Source organism: Zootermopsis nevadensis, unplaced genomic scaffold, assembly GCF_977971745.1.
Source record: "Zootermopsis nevadensis isolate Lab colony 2312 unplaced genomic scaffold, Znev_1.0 Znev_ptg000004l, whole genome shotgun sequence".
Classification (NCBI taxonomy): Eukaryota; Metazoa; Arthropoda; class Insecta; order Blattodea; family Termopsidae; genus Zootermopsis; species Zootermopsis nevadensis.
This window is the reverse complement of record NW_028259136.1, coordinates 3,650,083-3,671,297: the sequence shown is the minus strand read 5'-3', so window position 1 is coordinate 3,671,297 and position 21,215 is coordinate 3,650,083. Positions and strand designations below refer to the sequence as shown.

Sequence of the window (21,215 nt, the reverse complement as noted above, 5' to 3'; positions counted from 1 at the left end):
TATTACAGAAATGTGGCAAATATAATTTTTAAACTTGGCACAAAAAATATATTTGAATGAAATAGAACAAAACTGTTTTCATAATCATATCAAAATTATTTCACTGATACAATACACTACAAACTACAAGCAAGAAATTACATCCATCGGGTTTCATAATTCTGTGACATCTTACCTGAGGTAGTGATGTTCTGGTCCACAACTTACTATGCCTGATCACACATTTGTTTAGCTGAATGTATAATTCAACTAATGTTTCCACTTGACAATGCTTTGTTATCTTCACAGCTCTAGCCAGTAAGTGCTTTAGCTCATCCACATCAATTTCTATTGTTCTTGTACCTAGATCTGAGAAATATTACAATAAACATTTCTGCACTTTTAGGAAGGCAAAAGAACACAGTAAATTAACTCCTTCAAATAATGTTCTTCCTTAACATTTTTTAGACCATCATTTCCTCATTTATTCAGTACTTCCATAAATAGTTAAAATCTGATTTATTACAATTCCAGAAAACTGCCTCATATTTAACAACATTAAGAAATGATACTAGATATCCATATATTAGTTCAGTTCATCTTACTTTGTAGGGCTGAAATCGTTCAATAAAGAGAGAAAACTGATGCTTCTAATACTGAAATGACACTGCAGACATGTAAAAACACAGCAAAAGCATTTATAACAAGAGTATAACATGTATAGTAATAAGAGAGTCATGAAATAGCCAGTATTCCCATCCCCTAACTGGCAGAGTTAAGCCACAGCAAATTATCCTTATCAGGTAACCTTGCCTATATGACCCACAATGTATGCCTCAAGAGAGGGATGAAACTAACCTCACGGGCGGGGGGGGGGGGGGGGGGGGGGGGGGGGGCAGAATGAAAAAGTACTGATAAACCCTGAAATCAGAAAGCAACATATCAAAGAATTATATGCCTTGATCAAGACATTTCAAAAATTAGAGCAGATTGAATAAGGATTAAATTTTAAAAATATACTTTCCAGTCTTAAAACAATGAACTCTCTGGACATTGTCTGCCATCTTGATTTGCTGTTATAAATACAACGTTCTGGAGACTGGACTGTCTCGATCATCAGATAAAACCTACTCTGTTGGGCCCAATCAATACAGCCATTCCCTACCTCCTGATAATATGGACTAGCTCTAGTCCCTAGGATGGATACAGAGTCCAGTCTCTGAAATGAAATTCTTTTAATAAAAAATCAACACGGCACCATCTTCTCGAACCTTTAATTTAACTTACCAGTCTGTTTCTCTACATATTGACTACTGAGAACACTAATACATTGCTTGCTGACTATTTCACCAGCATCATCTTGACTAGCACCATCACAAAAGCTGATTAAATCATCAGCAGCATCATTATCATTCAGGGTATCTTCAATAAATGACTCAGAGATACTTTGGCAGTGGGAAGACATTGGTGTCAAACATCGATTCAGAGTCTGAGAAACATCTAAAACAAAATACATTTTCAGAACTTTGTGTCATGTAATACAGGGTTTCCTAAATAAAAAGTGTCAACATAATCTTTCACATCAATTTATAGACATACTGTTTTTAAACAAAAATGTAGTTGCATCCAAGAGCAGCATAACAGCATATGTTGTACCCCATTCAATGCTTATTACTGATACCAGTAATGTTTGTACCTTGGTTCTCTTCATTTGACGACTCTGTCTTTGCCAGGGCAACATCAGCAAACAAAGTAGGACTTGCTGTACTATTCAGATGTTCACCATTAACTACAAGCAGACAATTCTTTGAGAGATTGCTATCATTGGTATTAAACTCCTTGCTGGCATCTTGAAACGCATCATCTATTCTCCAAGGTCCTCGATCTTCCTTGTGTCCCTGTGAGCTTGTATCTTGCATCAGGGATGCACAACTTGACTCCTAGAAACAGCAGAATTTCACAACTAGTTTCTCAAACCATGAACATGTTATCTCTTATGAGATTCAGTTTTAAAAGCCCAACTTCAAAAATTCTTTCAAATTGACATTTCTCTAACATAATAATTTCAGGATTCAGTGGTTCTAATGACGACTACTAGTTACCAAAAATATGTATCTGTAAACATTTTTGTTTTATGGTGATGCGCAATACCATATTTGCTCTTAAATATCACGTTCATAGTATGCATTTGTTTTATGCGATTTGTTCAAATAATGCATAAAAGGATAACATCTTAGGACATTACATAATTTAGTGTTTTAAATATGCTTACAGTTGAGGCATTGGTTGATGAAGGGGAGGCTGTATGGTTGGAAGCATGAGGTGGAAATGAAGACACAATTCTACGCATAGACATTTTTTTGTTCTTGGCCTTGATAAAACCTCTTGCCCAAGTCCGTCGCTTCTTAGGGCGGGAATTCTCACTCCCACTGCCCCCAAATTTCCAAACACGTTTCCTCATTCCTGTTGATTTGAGAGAAAAACGCTATCATGTATTAAATACATAAAAAATAGCAGAATCATGTAACTACAATATAAAAGATAACGTATCAAATTATATTTAACATTACAAACTACAGAAAAAATTAATTCAATTATCTTGTAATCTTTTTTTTATACAAACTGTAAACACTTCTCTCTAAACAGGGGTGAGAACAATGTGGCCCAAATAACCATAATTTATTACCATTTTGAATTTATGTTGTGCTAATGGGGATATGGATCACTGTTTTGAGTCACACAAAGATGAATTACTACATGAATGTCAATCACATCCACATATTCTGCAGATTTACAGGGCTGTCCTAGTCAACACAAATTTTATTAAAACTGCAATGTTACAGTTGTTTTAGTAGATGCATATATTTTCTGTAAATTTAAAGCAATGTGTCCTCCATTTTCAGGTTATTTAAATTCATATAAATTCTCCATGCTGGGTTAGAAGATGGTTCGTGCGTGTATTCCATCCTGTAGTATGTAAGGTAAACCAATGACCTGAACCATTTACATTTGTCCTCATTCCTAAGTTCTCACTCGCCAGTCCCCTTGGCCTCATTCTTCTAACGCTACATAAAACCACCCACTTCCCAAAACTCCATACTTTTGCCCTTAGTAGCAGCAGTAGGTACCTCTGAAATGTTGATACCAACCCACAGGTCCACACAGCATCACAACCCAGATCACCATCATGGATATCTTTATTGCTGCAAGAGCCTCAAATTTTGCAAATCAAATGCATAATTTGCATACCTGGACTCCCATTTGTACCACATGTGGGGACACTTGTTTGGTTGACTGACTTTGCTTCTTCCTCTTTGGTTGCTACTCCCTGTGATTCTTTGGATAACACTGCATTTTTCTGAGACTCACCTAAGCACAACAGAAGTATAGGTACATAATGTCACATTAATGCTTTGAAGTTCTGCAGTACCATTCTGCTCCCTTAATATACAGTGAAGCTATTTCATCCCAAGTGCGGCCACAAATCTTGAAGGGCCGCTCTGGTGGTATACTGGTTTGCATGCCACTTGGGCCCTTTTTGGTGATGCTTCAGAATAAACATCCCAGTATGCTAACCACAGATGGGGAATTCCCTACACAATTCACAAGGGTCAAATTCTAATTAGTCACTGTGAAAACATCATCACCTAACCATAGTTCAGAAAAACATGTAGATCTTCAAATGAAGGGCTATATATTGTTGCCAAATTTCAATGAAAACTGGAATTGGTTAACATTTCCTAAACCTTCCAAACATTAAATTGAATTAAAATCCATTCAGCTGTTCTCAAGCAAAGATTTGTATACAGATAAATAGATAGATGGATGGATGGATGGACAGACAGAGCAATTTTATTAGGCACACCAAATGGATGTGAACAAGACTAAAATTTAAAATACATGAAAGCAGTATAAAGCAGAGAACACATGCAGAACATATCTCCCTCTAACTAACGAAAAGTTTATTAGGATATGCACAGACCGTCTCTCAGGGATAAATGGTTAAATACTTAAAAATAAGTAAATTAAATCTTAACTGTACAAATCGTTTTACTTCGTAAACATGGTAGACAAGCAAAGGAATAGCCCATAAACCTAACCTTCATCTGGAGCTACTTGAGAAGCCCATGGTTTGGTGCGCACAAATTCAGGTGCAAACCTGGATGGAGATTCAGCCCGATGTCTCCTTGCTCGAGATATCTCTTTACACTGTTCTTCAAAGTCAGAATCCATCTCAGCTTTTATTAAAGTGTATGCAGTATCACGTAAAGAACAGGCACGGTGACGAATCAACTTATCAGCAGGATCTCTGTAATACAGAAGGTAAAGAAATCACTCACGGTTTTGAAACATGCTACAGGAAAATAATAACTGGTTTAATTTCAGTTGTCCCCAAACATAATTTTCACTGTAACCACAAGCATACCTGTCTGGATTATATTCCAGTGCATTGTGACATAACAAGTCAACATCATCAAGGAAGTCCTGAGCGCACACATATCGATGTAGATCTATTTTTGTCATCATTGTCTCCAAGTCCATTGGTTGCTTTATGATGGTCAAATAATCTGGCACTTCTTGGATATCAACTGGCTTTGTGAACATGAAGAACCTTTAATATACAAGAAATATATCAGTTAATAGTAAATATTATTACAACCAAGCAAACTTCATTCTACTGGATCTTAGTAATTCTGAATTATAAGATATTTAAAACTTGGCTTCACATGAAGGTTAGGCCATTCAGTTATTTTGCTCAGTAATTGACTTTATCTCTGGCAAAAAAATACAGTGACACTCATTTTCAGTATGTTTTTGACCATCCTTCTGAAATATTAAAAATTAATGGTAAAACCACGAAAACACAAAATACAGGATTTCATAATGTAAAATACTGAATATACATAATGATATATAAATAGCTTCACAAGTAAAACTGCAAGTACACTTGGTGCAAAATTCACATTACAGAAGTAGTTGCTAGTTATACACTGTTCATTAAAATGATGCTCTTGTTTTTCGAAATTTCCCAAGCAACATTAAGGAACTGACACTGCCAATAATCTTCTTGCTATAGTAAAGTTCTTGTTATATGTATTCTATAGCAGTTTCAATGTATATTTTCTGAGCATTTATTAAATACTGCAATAATGACAATTAAATCACAGACCTCACCTGTTCTTTCAATTAAAAAGTACTGATTTGATATGAAGATTCTATTTGGATTTTGTGTGGAAGTGGTGGTTAAATCAGTTTTTATAAAGATACACTATTCTCATTCCAACAACAGTGCTTAAAGTGTACTTACTAAATATACCAGTATTATGGACAAGCAAAGGAAACAAAACCCATAGCAAGCTTTGCACAACAAACATAACATCATGAAACTAGCAGTAAATTACACTTACTGACGATTGCGTGCAAGCTTTGCACATATTTCACGTAAAAATATTCGCAACTCTCTCAGAGTGGCTTCTTCCTTTTCATATAAGGCTTTTAGTTCTTCTTCAGTCAGCTTTAGAGGCTCTGGAGGAGGAGCTAAAGGGAGTTCTTCAAGATGATCGGCTATAGAATAAAAAAAACTATACCATTACTATAACCAGTTCAAGCACTAATATCATAATGAGGAAGCTAACAAACATTCACCAGTCTGCAAAACTATTACAACATATATGTAACTAAACTACCTTGTCAAAGCAGTGCCCTTCTTGAGAAGCTAATAGTAGGGTCAGCTAGTTAAGAAATTTACCATCTTTTATGGAACACAAAGATCATTACCATGTTCACAATAGTCCACCACCAATCATTATCCTGAGTAAGATGAATCTGATGCACATCTCCTAACCCAGTTCCCCCAACATCCTTTGGGATTAAAACATAATTATACAGTGCAACAGGAGAAAGAATTCAGCATTTCTAAGCAGAATAAAAGACAAAGAATGCTTCCTTCTTCGCATGGAAGTCTCCAAACTTAAGAAAGTGCTTAATCGTCACACTTTATTTCTTCACATTACATTATAATCTTGAATCAATGCAGTTTCTGTGGCGCAACAAAAAATTTTAACTTACACACTTTCCGAGGCTCCTTTGGTGGACGAACAGCTTCAGTTATGAATAATGGCTTGAAAAATGATTCCCTGTCACTTGCAGGTGGATCTTGCATAACTAACACCTCATCTCGATACTCACTAAACAGTGAGCGAACCTATATATCAAAAATGAAGGGAACACTGTAGCAATTTAACATAACAGTGCTTTGCTTTCAAGGTAATATGTAATAAGATCCAGGCTAATGTTAAAGATGATTTATGTGACAATGGATGAAGATAAATTTTATTAAAGTGTCTCAAATAAAAATTAATGAGAAGTCCTAGGAACCTTTTCAACATGTTCTTACTGCAAACAAAAGAACAAGCCATATCTTGAAATCCAAATCCAAATACACAATCAAAAATGACACACACACACACACTACAACTCACCTCATTAGGCAAAGCATTATATGGAACATCAGCTGTTGCAATAAGTAAAATTGGTGCACTTGGATCCAATTTGCAGAGATGTGACAAAAATACTGCATGAAGAGTCTCTGGAACCAAACTCCACCACTGAGCAATTGCAGGAACGTATATTACTGATGGCAGATTACGACGAGCCTCTTGAAAAATCTGTCAAAGTATATAATAAAAGTTCAATATAAAAAAATAAAATATTACAGAATACTGTCTCTTTTGCTGACTCCAGTGCACTATGTCATCAGATCTTATTTCTCTCGTAAGCAAGTCACAATAAAGAATGACACCTCACCTTGTATAAAAAACACACTCAAAAGTATGTTCACACAATAAAATACATCAACACACAATAGTGTTATTACTGGGTAATGCACAGTCTCCTAACATACATAACTTGACCAAAAGTGAGAGAATTAAGAAAACAAGAAAATACAGTGAAACCTCGATTCATCGTTTTCGGCGGGGATGGGAAATAAAAACGATGAATGCGGGAAAACGATAGATGCGGGAAAGCATTAAAAATTTAAAAAAAACAATGTTTCTCTTTCAAAGTTACTTCTTTTTACCAAAAAAGTCTTTAATGGACAACTGGTTTGTCGAAACTTTACGTTTTAGACCAAACAGAGCACTTTCCACGTTCAAAATGTTTTCCTCGTCACGTTCACTAATATTAAGCGCATAAAAGAACGACTTCACTTTCGCCAATGCAGGGTGTGCTTCGGCAAAACTCGGCAAAGCTTCGGGCTCGCATTCGTCCTCTTCCTCACCACTCCCACCCCCTTCGCGAACAATAACAGGAAGAATGGAAATACTATTACTGACGAACTCAACGAAACGTAGCTGTAGAAGACCCTGAACCGCTGGAAACGAGATGAACCAGAAGAATGAAAAGTGCCGCCAGCCTTTCCTTTGTACTTGTAATAAAAGCATTTGTGAAGAAATTCACACTGCACATGCCATCTGGCATCGCTCGAATGAAATATGAGTGCACCCTAATTAAACTCAAAATTTCTGACAATGAGCACCGCCATTCACTCCAACTATCACCCCTGCACCGCTGACCCCTCATTCCAAAAGAATGTGCTGGTTGGGCGACATAACAGGTTACCGCTACTGCGTATTCCAAAAACATTGTGCGTCTTTCGGTATTAATTTATCTCAAAACCCAGCATTTTAAATTCTCAGAAACGATCATTGCGGGAAAATTGTGGGCCGGGACTAAGATTTTTGAACGATCGATGCGATAAAACGATAGTTCGAGGAACGATAGAAGCGGGAAAATGTAACATTATTTTATATGGGATGTATTCGGGACCGAACAAAACGGACGATGCATCCGGGAAAACGATAGTTCCGGGAACGATGGATAGAGGTTTCACTGTATATTCAAGAAATTACATAATGAGAATAACAATATTGAAAAGAATGTTCCTTTAAAAGGAGAATAAAGATGAAGTTGTCTTCTGGGATGTTGCACAGCGTAGTCTGGCAAAGTTTATTGATGTTTCAGAAGCAGCACACACCTCTGTAATGTTGATAAACTTCTACCAGACTACAAAGCGTAATATCCCGAAAGACATCTTCATATTCAGTGCCATGAAAATCTGTGATCTCACTGAGAATAAAGACAATTAAAATCAAGAACTTTTCAGATTAATCTCATTTTATTGTTACTGTTAGTTATTCAATTACTTTAAAGTCCTGCGTCAACTGAGGTTATGTAGTAATGAACAAGATACACAATGAAGCTGTTACAGCGTATTTTATGGCACCTTCCAAGTATTCCTCTGAACCAATTCAGAAAAATTAAAAGTATTCAATATAGCACACCTCTCATACCTGAATACATGCTTCTTCAGGAGTTCTTCCTGACACCTCAAACAGAGATGACAGATCAAGAGTGTGAACAGCCACATGTTCCATATGGTGCAGAAGAGATGGTCCAAGATGTGACGTCTGACCTTGTCTGGGACTTGAACCAACCAACAGCAGACGTGGTCTATGAATGGTTCTAGAAGTTCCCACTATTTTTGAGTTACTGTAAAAAACAGATATAAACATATAGTTAATTCAATTTGTGTAGTGGAACAGTACTCGCTACAAGTGATATTCAGAATGTATTTTTTAAGAAGTGAAACAGTAAGTTACCTGGCAACTGAACGTGATATGCCCTGTGGAAATGATTCTTTCAATGAACGGATTGCATGATCAAGAGGTTTCTTCAGCAATGGTTCAATAAAAGCAGACAACTTTCGGCCTGCATTTGGCATAACTCGATGTGAAGCAGGCACAATGTGACACCTAGCTCGGATGAAATCAACTCTTTCAACCTAGTGAAAGCAAAGTTAACAGTAAATACAGCAACAAGTATATGTGGCACCTATTTCAACAGCACAACAAAAAATACATGAAGACAAGAAAAACCATGACAATGACACACAATCCAACCCCAAAGAACAGGAATTCACAATATAAATAAATTCTAATAAGCATTTAATCGTGTTTTCATATCCTGTTTTATTCATTTTAAACCCAAAGCTTGCATAAAGTATTATAAAGTGAACATAAGATGACCAAATTATGTTTGAAATATGTTGTTCCAATGTGACCCCAGTGTTAATTTGAAGGAGATACCAAAGATATTCACAGATGTGACAAAAGGGCCAGCTGTAATACAAATATATTAACATTTTTAAAATGTTAAATTGAAATCCTGTGAAGATGAATGTTTTCTGGGTTGTTGTGTAGTCTGGTGTAAACTTCTACCACACTACGTGGCGCAACAACCCAGAAGACGCCCATCTTCAGACTCATTGCCATGAAAACCTCAAATCCTACATGAAATCCTGTGAATTATAATTGCTGCCAGCACAGCCTTGAAGCGGCCCATTCACGTATGAGTCTGACTTGCGAGTTTGGCTCGGCGAGCTTGACTCATGAGCCGGGCTTGGATATATTTCACCACACATGCATAGCAGACTCGGCTCGTGACACCCCACTCACAAACGAGTTTGGCTCAATGGATCCTGAGCCGAACTGGACTCGCAAGCCAGACTCATACGTGGATGGGCTGCTTAAGAGTCTAATCTTCTTGTAGCACTAACAACACCTGTCAACACAATTACTATATGTTCTATGAAATTGCTCACCTTGACAGCATTGGGGTCAAGGAGCAACTTCTGAGAGGACTTATAAATCTGAGGATATCTTCTTCGGAGACCTTGAATTACAGCTTCAGAGCAAAGTGCTCTAAGGTCTGAGCCACAATACCCAACTGCTTGTTCTGCCAGGTGACTCAACAAACCAGCACTGGGAGGTTGTTCCCATTGGCTTACATGAATTCGTAAGATCTCTTGGCGCTCCTGCCAAAAAGAAAAAAAATCAATTCTATAAATCAGTAAAAGTGCAATGTTAAAAGTATAGTCTATTAAGACAGTACCACCGGTATAGAGGAAGGCTTTTATGAACAGCACTGTATCCACAAAATAGGTGATGTAAAGGGAATGAGAGATTCAAAAAGCATAAAATGTTATAAAAAATAAATTTATTATTTTTTTATTTAGTGTTCTGTCTGACGACAGGTCCACTGTTCTGCCCAAAAAGAGTTCGGCAGTTTTCCCTATTCTCAGCTTCTCGTTTTAATTCCTGAAACATCATCTTCTTTCCTTGCTTGAGATCATCAGTTATCTGTATCAGTCTTCTTCCTAGTTCTTGCTTTCCTTCAACCTGGCCTTCGATGATATCACTCAGTAATCCATTCCTTCTCATAATATGTCCCAGCCAGTTACCTTTCCTTCGTGTAATCGCCTGCAGAATGTTTCTTTGCTCGTTGACTCTCCTCAATACTTCTTCATTGTTCACTCGATCCATCCACCTGATCTTCTCTATTCTTCTCCAACACCACATTTCAAAACTCTCCAGGTATTTCTGTTCCTTCTTCCTTAGTGTCCAAGTCTCTGCTCCATACATAACACTTCACTGGTTTCTTCTTCATCTCCAAGCCAAAATTTATTATAATATAAATGTTATTAAAATCAAATCTGTAAAAGATTCATAATAGTTGAAACAATACCAGCTTTGTGAAAAGTACGCATTACAGAACATTACCTCTTACCTTTTTGGCAGGAAGAGGGAAGTATAATTCACGATCAAAACGACCAGGCCGCCGCAATGCTGGATCTATGGCATCAATACGATTGGTTGCGCCTATGACAATGATCTCTCCTCTGTTGTCAAGCCCATCCATTAGAGCAAGGAGAGTAGAGACAATACTTGCATGGATCTGGTCCTGCTTTGATGATCTTACTGGAGCCAAGCCATCAATTTCGTCAAAGAAAATTATAGATGGACGCTTCTGATAAGCCTGATAAATGCAAACAGTTGTTCTTCAAGTGTACACAAGACCTTCTAAACTTACAATGATATTATAAACTGGAAAGGATAAACCACTAGACAATAAAACACCACACATAAACACAAGATACAGTTTATCATTTTAAAAATCTGCAACAAAACAACATACAATTTCACAACTGTGACTTCATCCTTTATGTAATATTCCAAACCACTACTGTACCTGTTCAAATAACAATCTCAGCTGACGTTCAGACTCTCCAACCCATTTGCTCAGGCAATCAGCCCCTTTCCGCATGAAAAAGGACACCTTACGATCCCCTTGACTACACTCATTTGCCAGGGCTCGAGCAATAAGTGTTTTACCAGTACCTATGTCAGAAATCAATTTATTGATGTTTTAATGGCAGTGAGGATGACGATGATGATCTGGGTTTTAGCACTTTGTAGACTCAGCCCTGAAAATCGAGACAGTGTGCTTCTCCAAAACATTGGCATCAAGTCTACATGGCATCAAAACCCAGAAGAACATTAATCCGTGTAATTTGTCTGCTACTTTATGGAGATAATGAATAAGATGTGCACACCATATTTTAAGAAATATGTGAATTTATGGATGAATTCAAGGACTGTGTATGTCAAGTGTGAGAAAAAAGTGCCAATTCTTTCCTTTCATAAGTCATTAGATGAAATCAACAAACCTGGTGGTCCATGAAAGAGAACTCCTTTGGGAGGCTGGATATGAAACTTTTCAAACACTTCTCTGTACAGCATTGGAAACACAACCATCTCTTTAAGGCAGCGAATGTGGCTTTCAAGTCCACCCACATGACAAAACCTGATACTACGGTCAAGTGACATTGGGTCTACATCAGCTAACGTTGATACAATCTGTTTATGGTCTACAGGACCACGTGCATGATTGCTTGAAGCTGGAATAGCAGTTGCATTGAAGTTCAGTGGCAGACACCTGATACTGAAAATGTCAATATCTGAATTAAAGCTGCAATGAAGAACACTCTAAAGTAATTAATTCATTAAATTCTGGTTTACTTTAAAATTTACAATCTTATACCATTAACTTTTTTAAACCCAAAGTAAAAATTAAGCTTCAAATATTATATATATTTTCTATATAGTACATGTACATATTCTGTTACTTATTGCAAGTTTTAGTTTATAAACTTAGTATAATTCTCCCAACGTATTTCTTTCTTTGAGGTCTAACTGGAAAGAAACCTTAATTAAGTTATTCTACCTGCACACTTCAAACTACTTGCATGTCATCAACTTACCAACAGTCTCTAGTTCTCTCATGCTTCTATTAACCACTTAATTTAATCAGATTAATCAGCTGATCAGAAAAGATTTTGTGGACACTGAATGGGCGAATATGAAGAGTTGGGGAAAATAAGTTCCAGTTGTGCTTGACATTATCTTTCTGGACAAGCCATAATAAAAATATTTTTCTATTACACTCTTACTGTGAAGGGAGATTGTCATATTTCAGGCCAGCTTCTAGTTGGATAAATATGATGTCTTAGAAGTACAGCTATTCCCATTGTTAAAAATAATTCAGAAATAAAATCTGATACATTACAGAGGCAAAAATTATGACTACACAAATCAAACTGACTACAAATCCAACATATTATAAGCATTCACAAAAGAGTATGCACCTGTTACGAGTCTTCGTACGTCCCTTATTTTTCTTTCTATCAAACCTTTCTTCATCACTGCTGCTAGAAGAGCTGGCATCCCGCGCTGGGCCGTGGTGACGACGCCGCCTGACAGAACTACACAATACCGAACGTAGAATTCGTGATGAACGGCGTGGAGGATCTATAACATACAGACTCAATTAGGGCACTAAGTAGTTTCTATCCTGTGAACATACAATGCATAAGTCGCAGCATTACCATGCAGCGTGTTATTAGTTTTAATTCCTGGGATCTCTAAAAGTCACATAATCTTCATATAACTGCTTTATCAGAGAAGTATAGAGAAAACTTACCAACATTGGCCTGGAATCTATCAACTGTTGGTTTTGTCTTTCGCAGATGGTATTTTCCTGTGGGCCCATCAGCTCCACTTTCATCATCTGTTGAGCTGCGACTACTTTGTGTTTCAGTGGGCTCTTCCTCACTGCCATCTGTGTAAATTAAAAACAGCACATATTTTAAGGCATTAAAATGTAACTGATTAATCCTGTACCACAACGTCCTGTTATGTTATACAATATATTGTTGTTATAACAACACAATGCTGCAGTAGAGAATCGAAAATAACACTAAACAACAAATAAAGTTAAATGAGTAAATCATGAGAAATAAACTGTGTTGAACAATAGCAGTAGTTTGAAAGTAATACTTTTGTTACAATGGAGAATGTCTTACCAACATTAATGTCATGGTTCAGCAACAAAATCCATTTATAATGTCAAAGCATTCATAAGGTAGATTATGTTACTCCTTTAACAAAAGCTCGGAATGACTATTACAACTGATTCGTACCAAGTTTTGACTGAGAGAAAAATCAGGCACAGATCTAATTGGGAAAAGTAAACAGAATCTTCTGATTAAGTCCTGTGCTTTATCATGCAATCAACAACAAAATTAAAGCAGTTTTCATTATACATCTGATCCACAAATTCCTTCAATGTTTCCTTCTGAAGAACCATCCACTTACAGAAAATTCCCACTACATTTATTATTTTGCTGAGGTCCATGAATTTTAAACAACATATGCGAGACAATGCTGCATGAGAGAAACAACTCCATCATGCAGAATCTTTTTCATGGTGATAATTGTCAATTGGTCAAGACATTCCTTGCTCTTTATAAAACCCTAGTGTTCACTACCATAATAAAAAACCCACTAAACTCTATTCTGCACCAGTTCACATCCTCACATCATATTCAATATTACTCGCCTTTCTATACCTACATCTCCCAACTTCTTTTTTCTCTTCAGGTTTTCCAATCAAAATCTTGTTCACATCTCCTCTAAGCATGCCCATCATACCCAACCTCCCTTGCCTTAATCACGCTAACAACATTACATTAAGAGTACACATTATAAAGCTATCCATTAAGTAATTTTCATCTTCCTGATACTCAGAAAATATTTACAATATTTACATACATTATTACATTATACTATGTTCACAAATAAAAGGTCACCATGCAACCATAAAGCTTTGTTCTATAAAACTGAAATTCACCCATGAGCTTCGTCTGATGTGGTTTATTCTTCTGAGGAGAATACATCATGCCTTGAACAGGTCGACGAGGTCGTTTCACTCTTGAATACATGTCCTCATATCCCTATAGTAACAATACAACATATATTACAATGTTGGAGACATGAACTCAACATTTATGCTTTAAGGGCAAACATTGAAAGAATAAAAATCAATCCAATTTTTAATCTCACAGTAAACTTAAACTCATACCATGGGCAATGGTTGAGAAATTATGGATTAGAAAATTACATAAATTAGTTTAAAAAATTGCATTCATTGTTAACACAACTTTCTGCATGAGCAATGTAAGTACATCAAGCACAACAACAAAACCCAGTTCTCTCAAACATCCCTTAACAGGCTTGAATAACTGAACTATATTCAAACGCATACAATGCTCATATACTTACATCATCAATAACAGCAGGTTCCAGCTCTGACAATGTGCGTCGCTTCTTGTGAACCTCTTTTACGTCATCTTGTTCCTCACCAGGCCCCACTTGCTCCACCTCTTCTTGGCGAAGCCCCTTATCAACTCGTGTCCCAACAGGTTCCTTCACCGACAGAAACATAGGATAGCCACGCAGAGTCTGAGTGCCTAGGATCCAACTTGTATTAAAGTTGTCATAAATCAGCTTCCGCTGACGTGTGCTGCGACGTACACCTAAAACAAGAGAGTACTCTTTTCAGAAAACTGTTCAGCTTCTCAGAAAGGATACTCCTCCATGGCATTAAACTTAACTAAAACCATTTAACTCGTATATGGCAATGAATGAATTTATTCAGTGCAAATGGTCATTATATTGCATTAGTACATTCAAATGTAAATACAGCCAGAAGTAAAGAAATATCACAGCACAAATCAATCTTACCTTCTCCTTCCTGGTTGTCATGTGCATCGTGTTTCTCCGAGCTGCTATCATGTCCATTTATTCCTTGGGTGTCAATTTCCTCTTCTTCCTCCTCCTCCTCTACTTCAACTTCCAAAGCATGTGTCCTCATTGGTTTGGTTCTGGCTCCAGTATGATTCACATGGTGGCTTCTGGATGAATCAGCTGCTGAACTTGTCTTCTGTCGGAGAGACAGAGATGCCCTCAAATTTCGCCGACGAGATCTTTGTCTCCGAACTCTGATGGAACAAAACAGTTTTTCCCAAGAACTTTAACAAGATATTTAAAACAACTCTTTAGGAACAGAACTTCAGTTCAATACCACTGACACCAAAGTCAGCCAGTGAACATTATCCTTTGAATACTTCATTCCAGTTCACATATTCTGAATCAATTTCTCTAAGACACAATTTACTATATTCCTCCCACCTCCCTATCAGTTCTCTGAGCAGCATAATTCTGTATGAATTTCCTGCTGTGCCCAATCTACAACCTCTACACTATCCCAAAGTGATAAGGTGATAGGCATGAGGTACATATCAACAAGGATCTTCATTATATGATATCTACTCCTAACTTGCTTCACCATCTTAAGCTTCTCTTACAAAAACAATAGAAATAATAAAGAGCAGTACCTGGGAAAACACTAAAGAGTAAAGATTGTCCTGCTACGTGCCATACAGGCGCTTGGGGTGAGTGGAGGTATAGCTCCTCTTTTTCTTGACCTCGGCACTAGATGGGGGTGAGTGGTCAGCATCACGCCCCGGCCGGCTTTACCTCCGGGAAAGGACCCCAGTACCCACTGTAGAGGAGGCTGGGTGGGCCCCAGAGCAGGTCTGGATGCAGAGGCTACAGGAAAAATCCTCTGCCCCCGTCGGGGATCGAACCCCAGTCATCCAGCCTGTAGCTAGTCACTATACTGACTGAGCTATCCCGGCTCATGGGAAAACACTAAAATAATGCACAAACTTTATACAAGTGAAGCTGAGTCAAGGCAGAAGTTCCTTCATAAATTGAAGATGTTTGTTAAACTAATGTCGAGCTATGCACACTTTCTAGCAAATAGCTCATGGCCTCAGCAGCTCACTTCACACACCTTTTCTCTACCATACCCTTGCCTGATGTGTGTTCTTTCCTTATGTGATGCATCACATGACCCATGGCAACCATTCATTGTTTCCTTCTGCCCTCTTTAAGTTGATCTGGTGTAGACCTCAGGTTGCTCTCTTTTGCTGCTGACACCGAAGAACACAGACACAAAATTCCAGTCTCAGTAATGCTTTGAACAAAACGTTGCATATTTTCCAAAATTAAGTTTCAGCTGGTGACTTTAGTGATGCCAGGACAAGCATGTGTGCAGTAGTTTTTTCAGGCATGTTCCGGCTTTCAATTACAAACAAGTGACTAGTGATTTTAATCTTTGCATTAAAATTTAAAGTTCTCCTCAGTGTCTTACTGAGCCTCAGGCTTAAGCAACACTGCCACAATTTTCGTCATAAATTCCCCTGAAGGGATATGCGAGCAAGGATGGATATAACATCATTGGAGAACCATAAATTTGTGTGGAATGAATGGCCTGAATTGTAGGAAAATCTTTTTATGTGGAAAAGTTGTTCCTGTCATCTTATCTGAAAAGTTTGCCTACATAGTTTATATGAAGGAATTCTTTGCTTTGCAGATAAGCCACATTTATTACTGGCAACTTTTATTTGCCTATTCAACTTGTATACAAAGAAATTGAAAAATTCTCCATTAAATTTATATACATTTCAACTTTTAAATCCCTATTCAACTTATTCCCTAATACATTTAAATATTTCTAAACATTTACATGGCAGAATTCAAGATCTGAATGTGAACACAGAGAAACTCATGTGGTCTTATTAAACACCTTCACATGGGGGAATATATATATATATATATATATATATATATATATATATATATATATATATAAAGCTTTACGTGACAAAATGGGTTTCAACTACAAAGTACAGAAGTTTCAAACTCTTTTGCACAATTTGGGATCTACAAATGGCCTTTTGCCCAACAGTATAAAAAACATTAGCTTTCACTCTTCCTTGACGACAAGTTTTATAAATGGATTGCCCAAAAAATTGACAGTGGAACCACGGTTCCGGAGAATCTGACGTAAATACGTCTCTGTATTTAAATTATATTTCAGCAATAAATACAATGAAAGGAAGTTTATATATTAGCTTTATTCTAAATATTTCCTTTATACATGCTTTACAACTTAGTAAATAGTTTGATTAAGACTGCTTATTAAACTTGAATTAGTTACGCTTAAGATGGCTCTGTGGTAGCTGAGTGTAATGTATTGTAATGTAATAAAATGTAATTTAATGTAAGGATTTTTTCTCTATCCCCTGTGTCCAGACCGGCTCTGGGGCCCACCCAGCCTCCTCTACAATGGGTACCGGGGGTCCTTTCCCGGGGGTAAAGCCAGCCGGGGCGTGATGCTGACCACTCACCCCCATCTAGTGCCGAGGTCAAGAAAGACAGGAGCTATACCTCCACTCACCCCAAGCGCCTGTACACACGTAGCGGGACAAACTTTACCTTACTTGTACTTGTGATATTCTAAAACGTTTTTCCAGCACAAAATTATCTAGTCTACGACGCACTTCTTCTACAAGCGACTCACAGCTCAGCTCTTTCCGCAATAACGAAAGTGGACTGTTGACAACATTAATGTAACACAACAATGCCGAGTAAACAGATGATGAAACAATTAGTTTCTTAGGTAACAACAATGCACGCAAGCTGACCATTGTTGGTCCATATTTACACATCTTCGTTATGCTTTTTTGCCGAATGACCCTTCTGTATAGACGTATTTACATTTTAATAACTCCATTTTTGGAAATAGCACTACATATATTTCAATAACTTAACCACAAAACTGATGAAGATACTTTTAGATAAACATACACCTATAGGGCAATCCAAAATGGAAGAAAAGATTAGCCAAAAAATTTGATAACTCTAAAACTCAAGAGAGACAAATGCAGAAAACTTCAATGTAAAGATGCTATTGCTAATGTATGACATGATACATGTGATGTACAAGTACAAATTTTGTGCACCAATCCAGATCCTTAAATTGATGTCAAGAAGACCACAAGGAAAAGAGCAGGAAAAACACTTCCACTTCATACCCAAAAGCTGTAGTAAATTATGCAAGTAGCAGAGGTTACACTGACAGGGTAGAATGAAAGAGAGATTATTACGAAGTGGTAGAAATATCCGCCCCTCCAAACAAATAAATTGCAAGCAAACCTAGTTTTTAAGGCATCACTTTCAAGTAAGAAGAGGAAACTGTTAAATGTTGCTAGGTCACAAGAACTGTCACTTTCTAGCTTACAATGCATGGCAGTCAAGTTCAAGAAGAAGTCTACCGTGTCTGTCTCTTTTGACACAACAAACCACCATGTTTGAACCATAGTATACACGTAAAACTATCCATACTGTAAACGGTCTAAATTACACTGTAAGAACAGCTGACCATTTTCCTGACCTGCCAAGTGACACAATATTTTTTAAAAATTTAATAATACAAGTGATACGTGTGTCAAGTTAAGAAACACACGAGATTAAAATCAATACTCAGCATGAATGTAATCTCTTAAACATTAAGAATTGCTTGAAACAGAAAACCTGCTCCCATTTACTAGTCCATACTGAATCATCACTAATTTGCAGAACCTGCTTCACTGACTCAATTAGTTCACTGGCAGGGACAGGGTTAAGAAATTATAGCCTACCTCTCTCTTCTTTTAACAGGTGTAAAGATATCATCGTCGTCGTCATCATCATCATCATCAGCCTCCTCAAACATGGCAATATCATCTGAATCTTCCATCATTTCATCTTCTTCATAAATATGGCCTCTCTCATCAAGCGAGACAGACACTCTGCAACTGCGCAAATGCCGACGACGGGAACCCACTGCTACTGTAAACAAGCATACTCTAATTACTAATCTGGATCAGAGTTCTCCAATGTATATGCTTACCTGTATTCTTTTAAAAAATATATAAACATATTCATTGCAAAATAAAATGTATGATTTGATGTCACAGTAAGGAATTTCTGGTACAAAGACAGGAATGGCCAGTCTAAGTGAGATTTTAAGTTCTCACGGCAATGAGTATGAAGGTGGCTGTCTTCTGTGTTGTTGCACCATGCAATGGCATCCTGGGCTGTGGAGTCGGAGTTGGCCTCCATTATCAGGGCGATGAGTAAGCCGTGCGAGTGGGAAGTACTAGTCCCAGCCGGGCCACTAACCACTACTCTGCCCTTTTCAGGGTACATCCGGCCCTGGCCAGTGCTCCCTTCCAATATCCTTGTTTCACCTCCATCACGACCACCCACCTCCCTTATGTACAGTGATCCACCGGCCGAACTCTGAGGGGCCCTTAAAAGGGATGCTTTCTTGGACCTATCTCTTTCACATGCTGTGACATGCCCACACACTCCTATTGGTTCACACATCCTTGCCTGATTCTGATACCAGTCCCCACTGGTTAGGATTAGGCTATTCCTTTCCTGTCTGGTCCCTACAACTCCAGCTCTTTCCACTCGCATGGCTTACTCATTATCCTGATGATGGAGGCAACAAGTACCTCTGAAACATCAGTAAACTTCTGCCAGACTACATGGAGTAACAACCCAGAAGACAGTCATCTTTCAACATCAACCCCACTTGGATGATGACAAATAGAAAAATGGGAATGCTTACTGATCTTAGGTTTGGGTTCTAGAAATCACTTCAAAGATTCAGGAAATGCAAGACCTTCCATTACTTTTCTTGTACATCTTTTTCATCTACAGAAACTGAGTATGGAAGAATACTACCACAATTAACACAGGAGGTTTCAGACACCATGACCATTCTCACCATAATGACCACACACAATGCTGCAGTAAGTAGTTTCAGTATAAAATATTTTCAGCATAAGAAGCAAACATATGTAATAATTAGGGTATAATAGAATTTCACTACATTGATGCCTCCTTCCACCTGCCTCAACTACGCCTGACTCACATTCAGCCAACTGCTCAAGTTGTGATGTAGGAAATGAAAGGCACAGACCATTCACATCTATGGATGAGAATAGAATGTATGGTTTGGTTATCATATGGGATAATACAGTAGTAACAACCAGTACATTTTACTCACTACGACTGTGCACAACATTAACAAACGCTCCAACCTAGCCTAGTCTTTGCACAGACTCTTTTAAGACACATAAAATGGTGTCCATATGACATTCATTTCATCATTTTAATAGGTGCTATGATATCTCAATAAATTTGAATAAAGTAATGTGATTCAATGTATACCAAGAAGTTCACAAACACAAAGCCATGCTCATAACTAGATTTCAGTCCTTGAAATACAATAGTTAGTTTTAAGACTAGCACAATCCCAAGGAATTGTGCCATAAAGTAGTAAAGTACCATGTCAGTACATGCTTTTAGTGCCACGCCTAAGACTACCTTGTTCTGTGTAACGGGAGCGTAAGGTATAGTCTGTTGAGGTCCGGTCACGCTCATTATTGTTAAATACAAAACGGTTGCGTAACTCACGACCCCAGCCAGAACCAGACTGCGGAGGGTAGGAATCATCCTTTTCCGTTCTCCGCTGACTGGATCCACTCTCGGCATCCTGTAACCACATCCAGTAAAATAATCCATTTTCAGTTTTGCTTTGGTATGACGGGCTTTGAAGTTTATAAAAACAGGCTTGCAAAACTGAATGGAAGCAAAAATGCTTAGAAACAAAAGGATCTCACCTCAAGGATCTCCTCTTTCACGGACAAGTCTCTAACAGGCATAGCTGCTTCCAAATCTTGACTTACGTCGCAGCTTCTTGTCTTCACCATTTTCACATGAACAGCCAAACTGAGGAGTTGCAAATATTGCGACCCACAATTTTTTTCAACATCAATACCATTCTTGATTCTGAGTCTTCCGAATTCCCAGTTCAATGGCCGTTGCAAGTTGCACAATACACAAGTCAATTTTCACTTACTGATCTTCAACTGGGTCTAAATAACCTTTTACCATTCTGAAAATAGTCATTTCAAGTATCAATTTCACCACTCTAAACCACAGTTGTAATACATCACTCAGATCCAAATTTTAAATGATCCTAACAATAGCAACCAACGCAAATGATACTGCCTTCCTTTCGGTCGAACACAC

General features: G+C 37.6%; 1 protein-coding gene across 8 annotated transcripts in view; it reads right to left on the bottom strand.

Annotated features, from left to right (window-relative positions):
- LOC110830836 (ATPase family AAA domain-containing protein 2) overlaps positions 1-21,215 on the bottom strand; it is a 27,574-nt gene extending 6,359 nt beyond the window's left edge. Inside the window, exons 1-24 of one of the 8 annotated variants that reach the window (XM_022066155.2) lie at positions 20,804-21,215; positions 20,508-20,676; positions 18,770-18,959; positions 14,964-15,220; positions 14,502-14,755; positions 14,071-14,173; positions 12,862-12,999; positions 12,527-12,689; positions 11,549-11,823; positions 11,071-11,219; positions 10,609-10,857; positions 9,644-9,856; positions 8,643-8,824; positions 8,334-8,532; positions 6,462-6,647; positions 6,049-6,184; positions 5,388-5,544; positions 4,406-4,591; positions 4,080-4,288; positions 3,229-3,348; positions 2,252-2,442; positions 1,676-1,919; positions 1,267-1,479; positions 176-348 (exon numbers count right to left, since the gene is read on the bottom strand). In XM_022066155.2, the coding sequence (XP_021921847.1) occupies positions 176-348; positions 1,267-1,479; positions 1,676-1,919; positions 2,252-2,442; positions 3,229-3,348; positions 4,080-4,288; positions 4,406-4,591; positions 5,388-5,544; positions 6,049-6,184; positions 6,462-6,647; positions 8,334-8,532; positions 8,643-8,824; positions 9,644-9,856; positions 10,609-10,857; positions 11,071-11,219; positions 11,549-11,823; positions 12,527-12,689; positions 12,862-12,999; positions 14,071-14,173; positions 14,502-14,755; positions 14,964-15,220; positions 18,770-18,959; positions 20,508-20,676; positions 20,804-20,893 (4,446 nt within the window). In that variant the 5' untranslated portion in view covers positions 20,894-21,215. Of the gene's footprint in view, positions 1-175; positions 349-1,266; positions 1,480-1,675; positions 1,920-2,251; positions 2,443-3,228; positions 3,349-4,079; positions 4,289-4,405; positions 4,592-5,387; positions 5,545-6,048; positions 6,185-6,461; positions 6,648-8,333; positions 8,533-8,642; positions 8,825-9,643; positions 9,857-10,608; positions 10,858-11,070; positions 11,220-11,548; positions 11,824-12,526; positions 12,690-12,861; positions 13,000-14,070; positions 14,174-14,501; positions 14,756-14,963; positions 15,221-15,616; positions 16,073-16,093; positions 16,870-18,769; positions 18,960-20,507; positions 20,677-20,803 lie in introns of those variants that run through there. The other 7 variants (XM_022066156.2, XM_022066158.2, XM_022066157.2 and 4 more) reach the window with 7 other exon arrangements.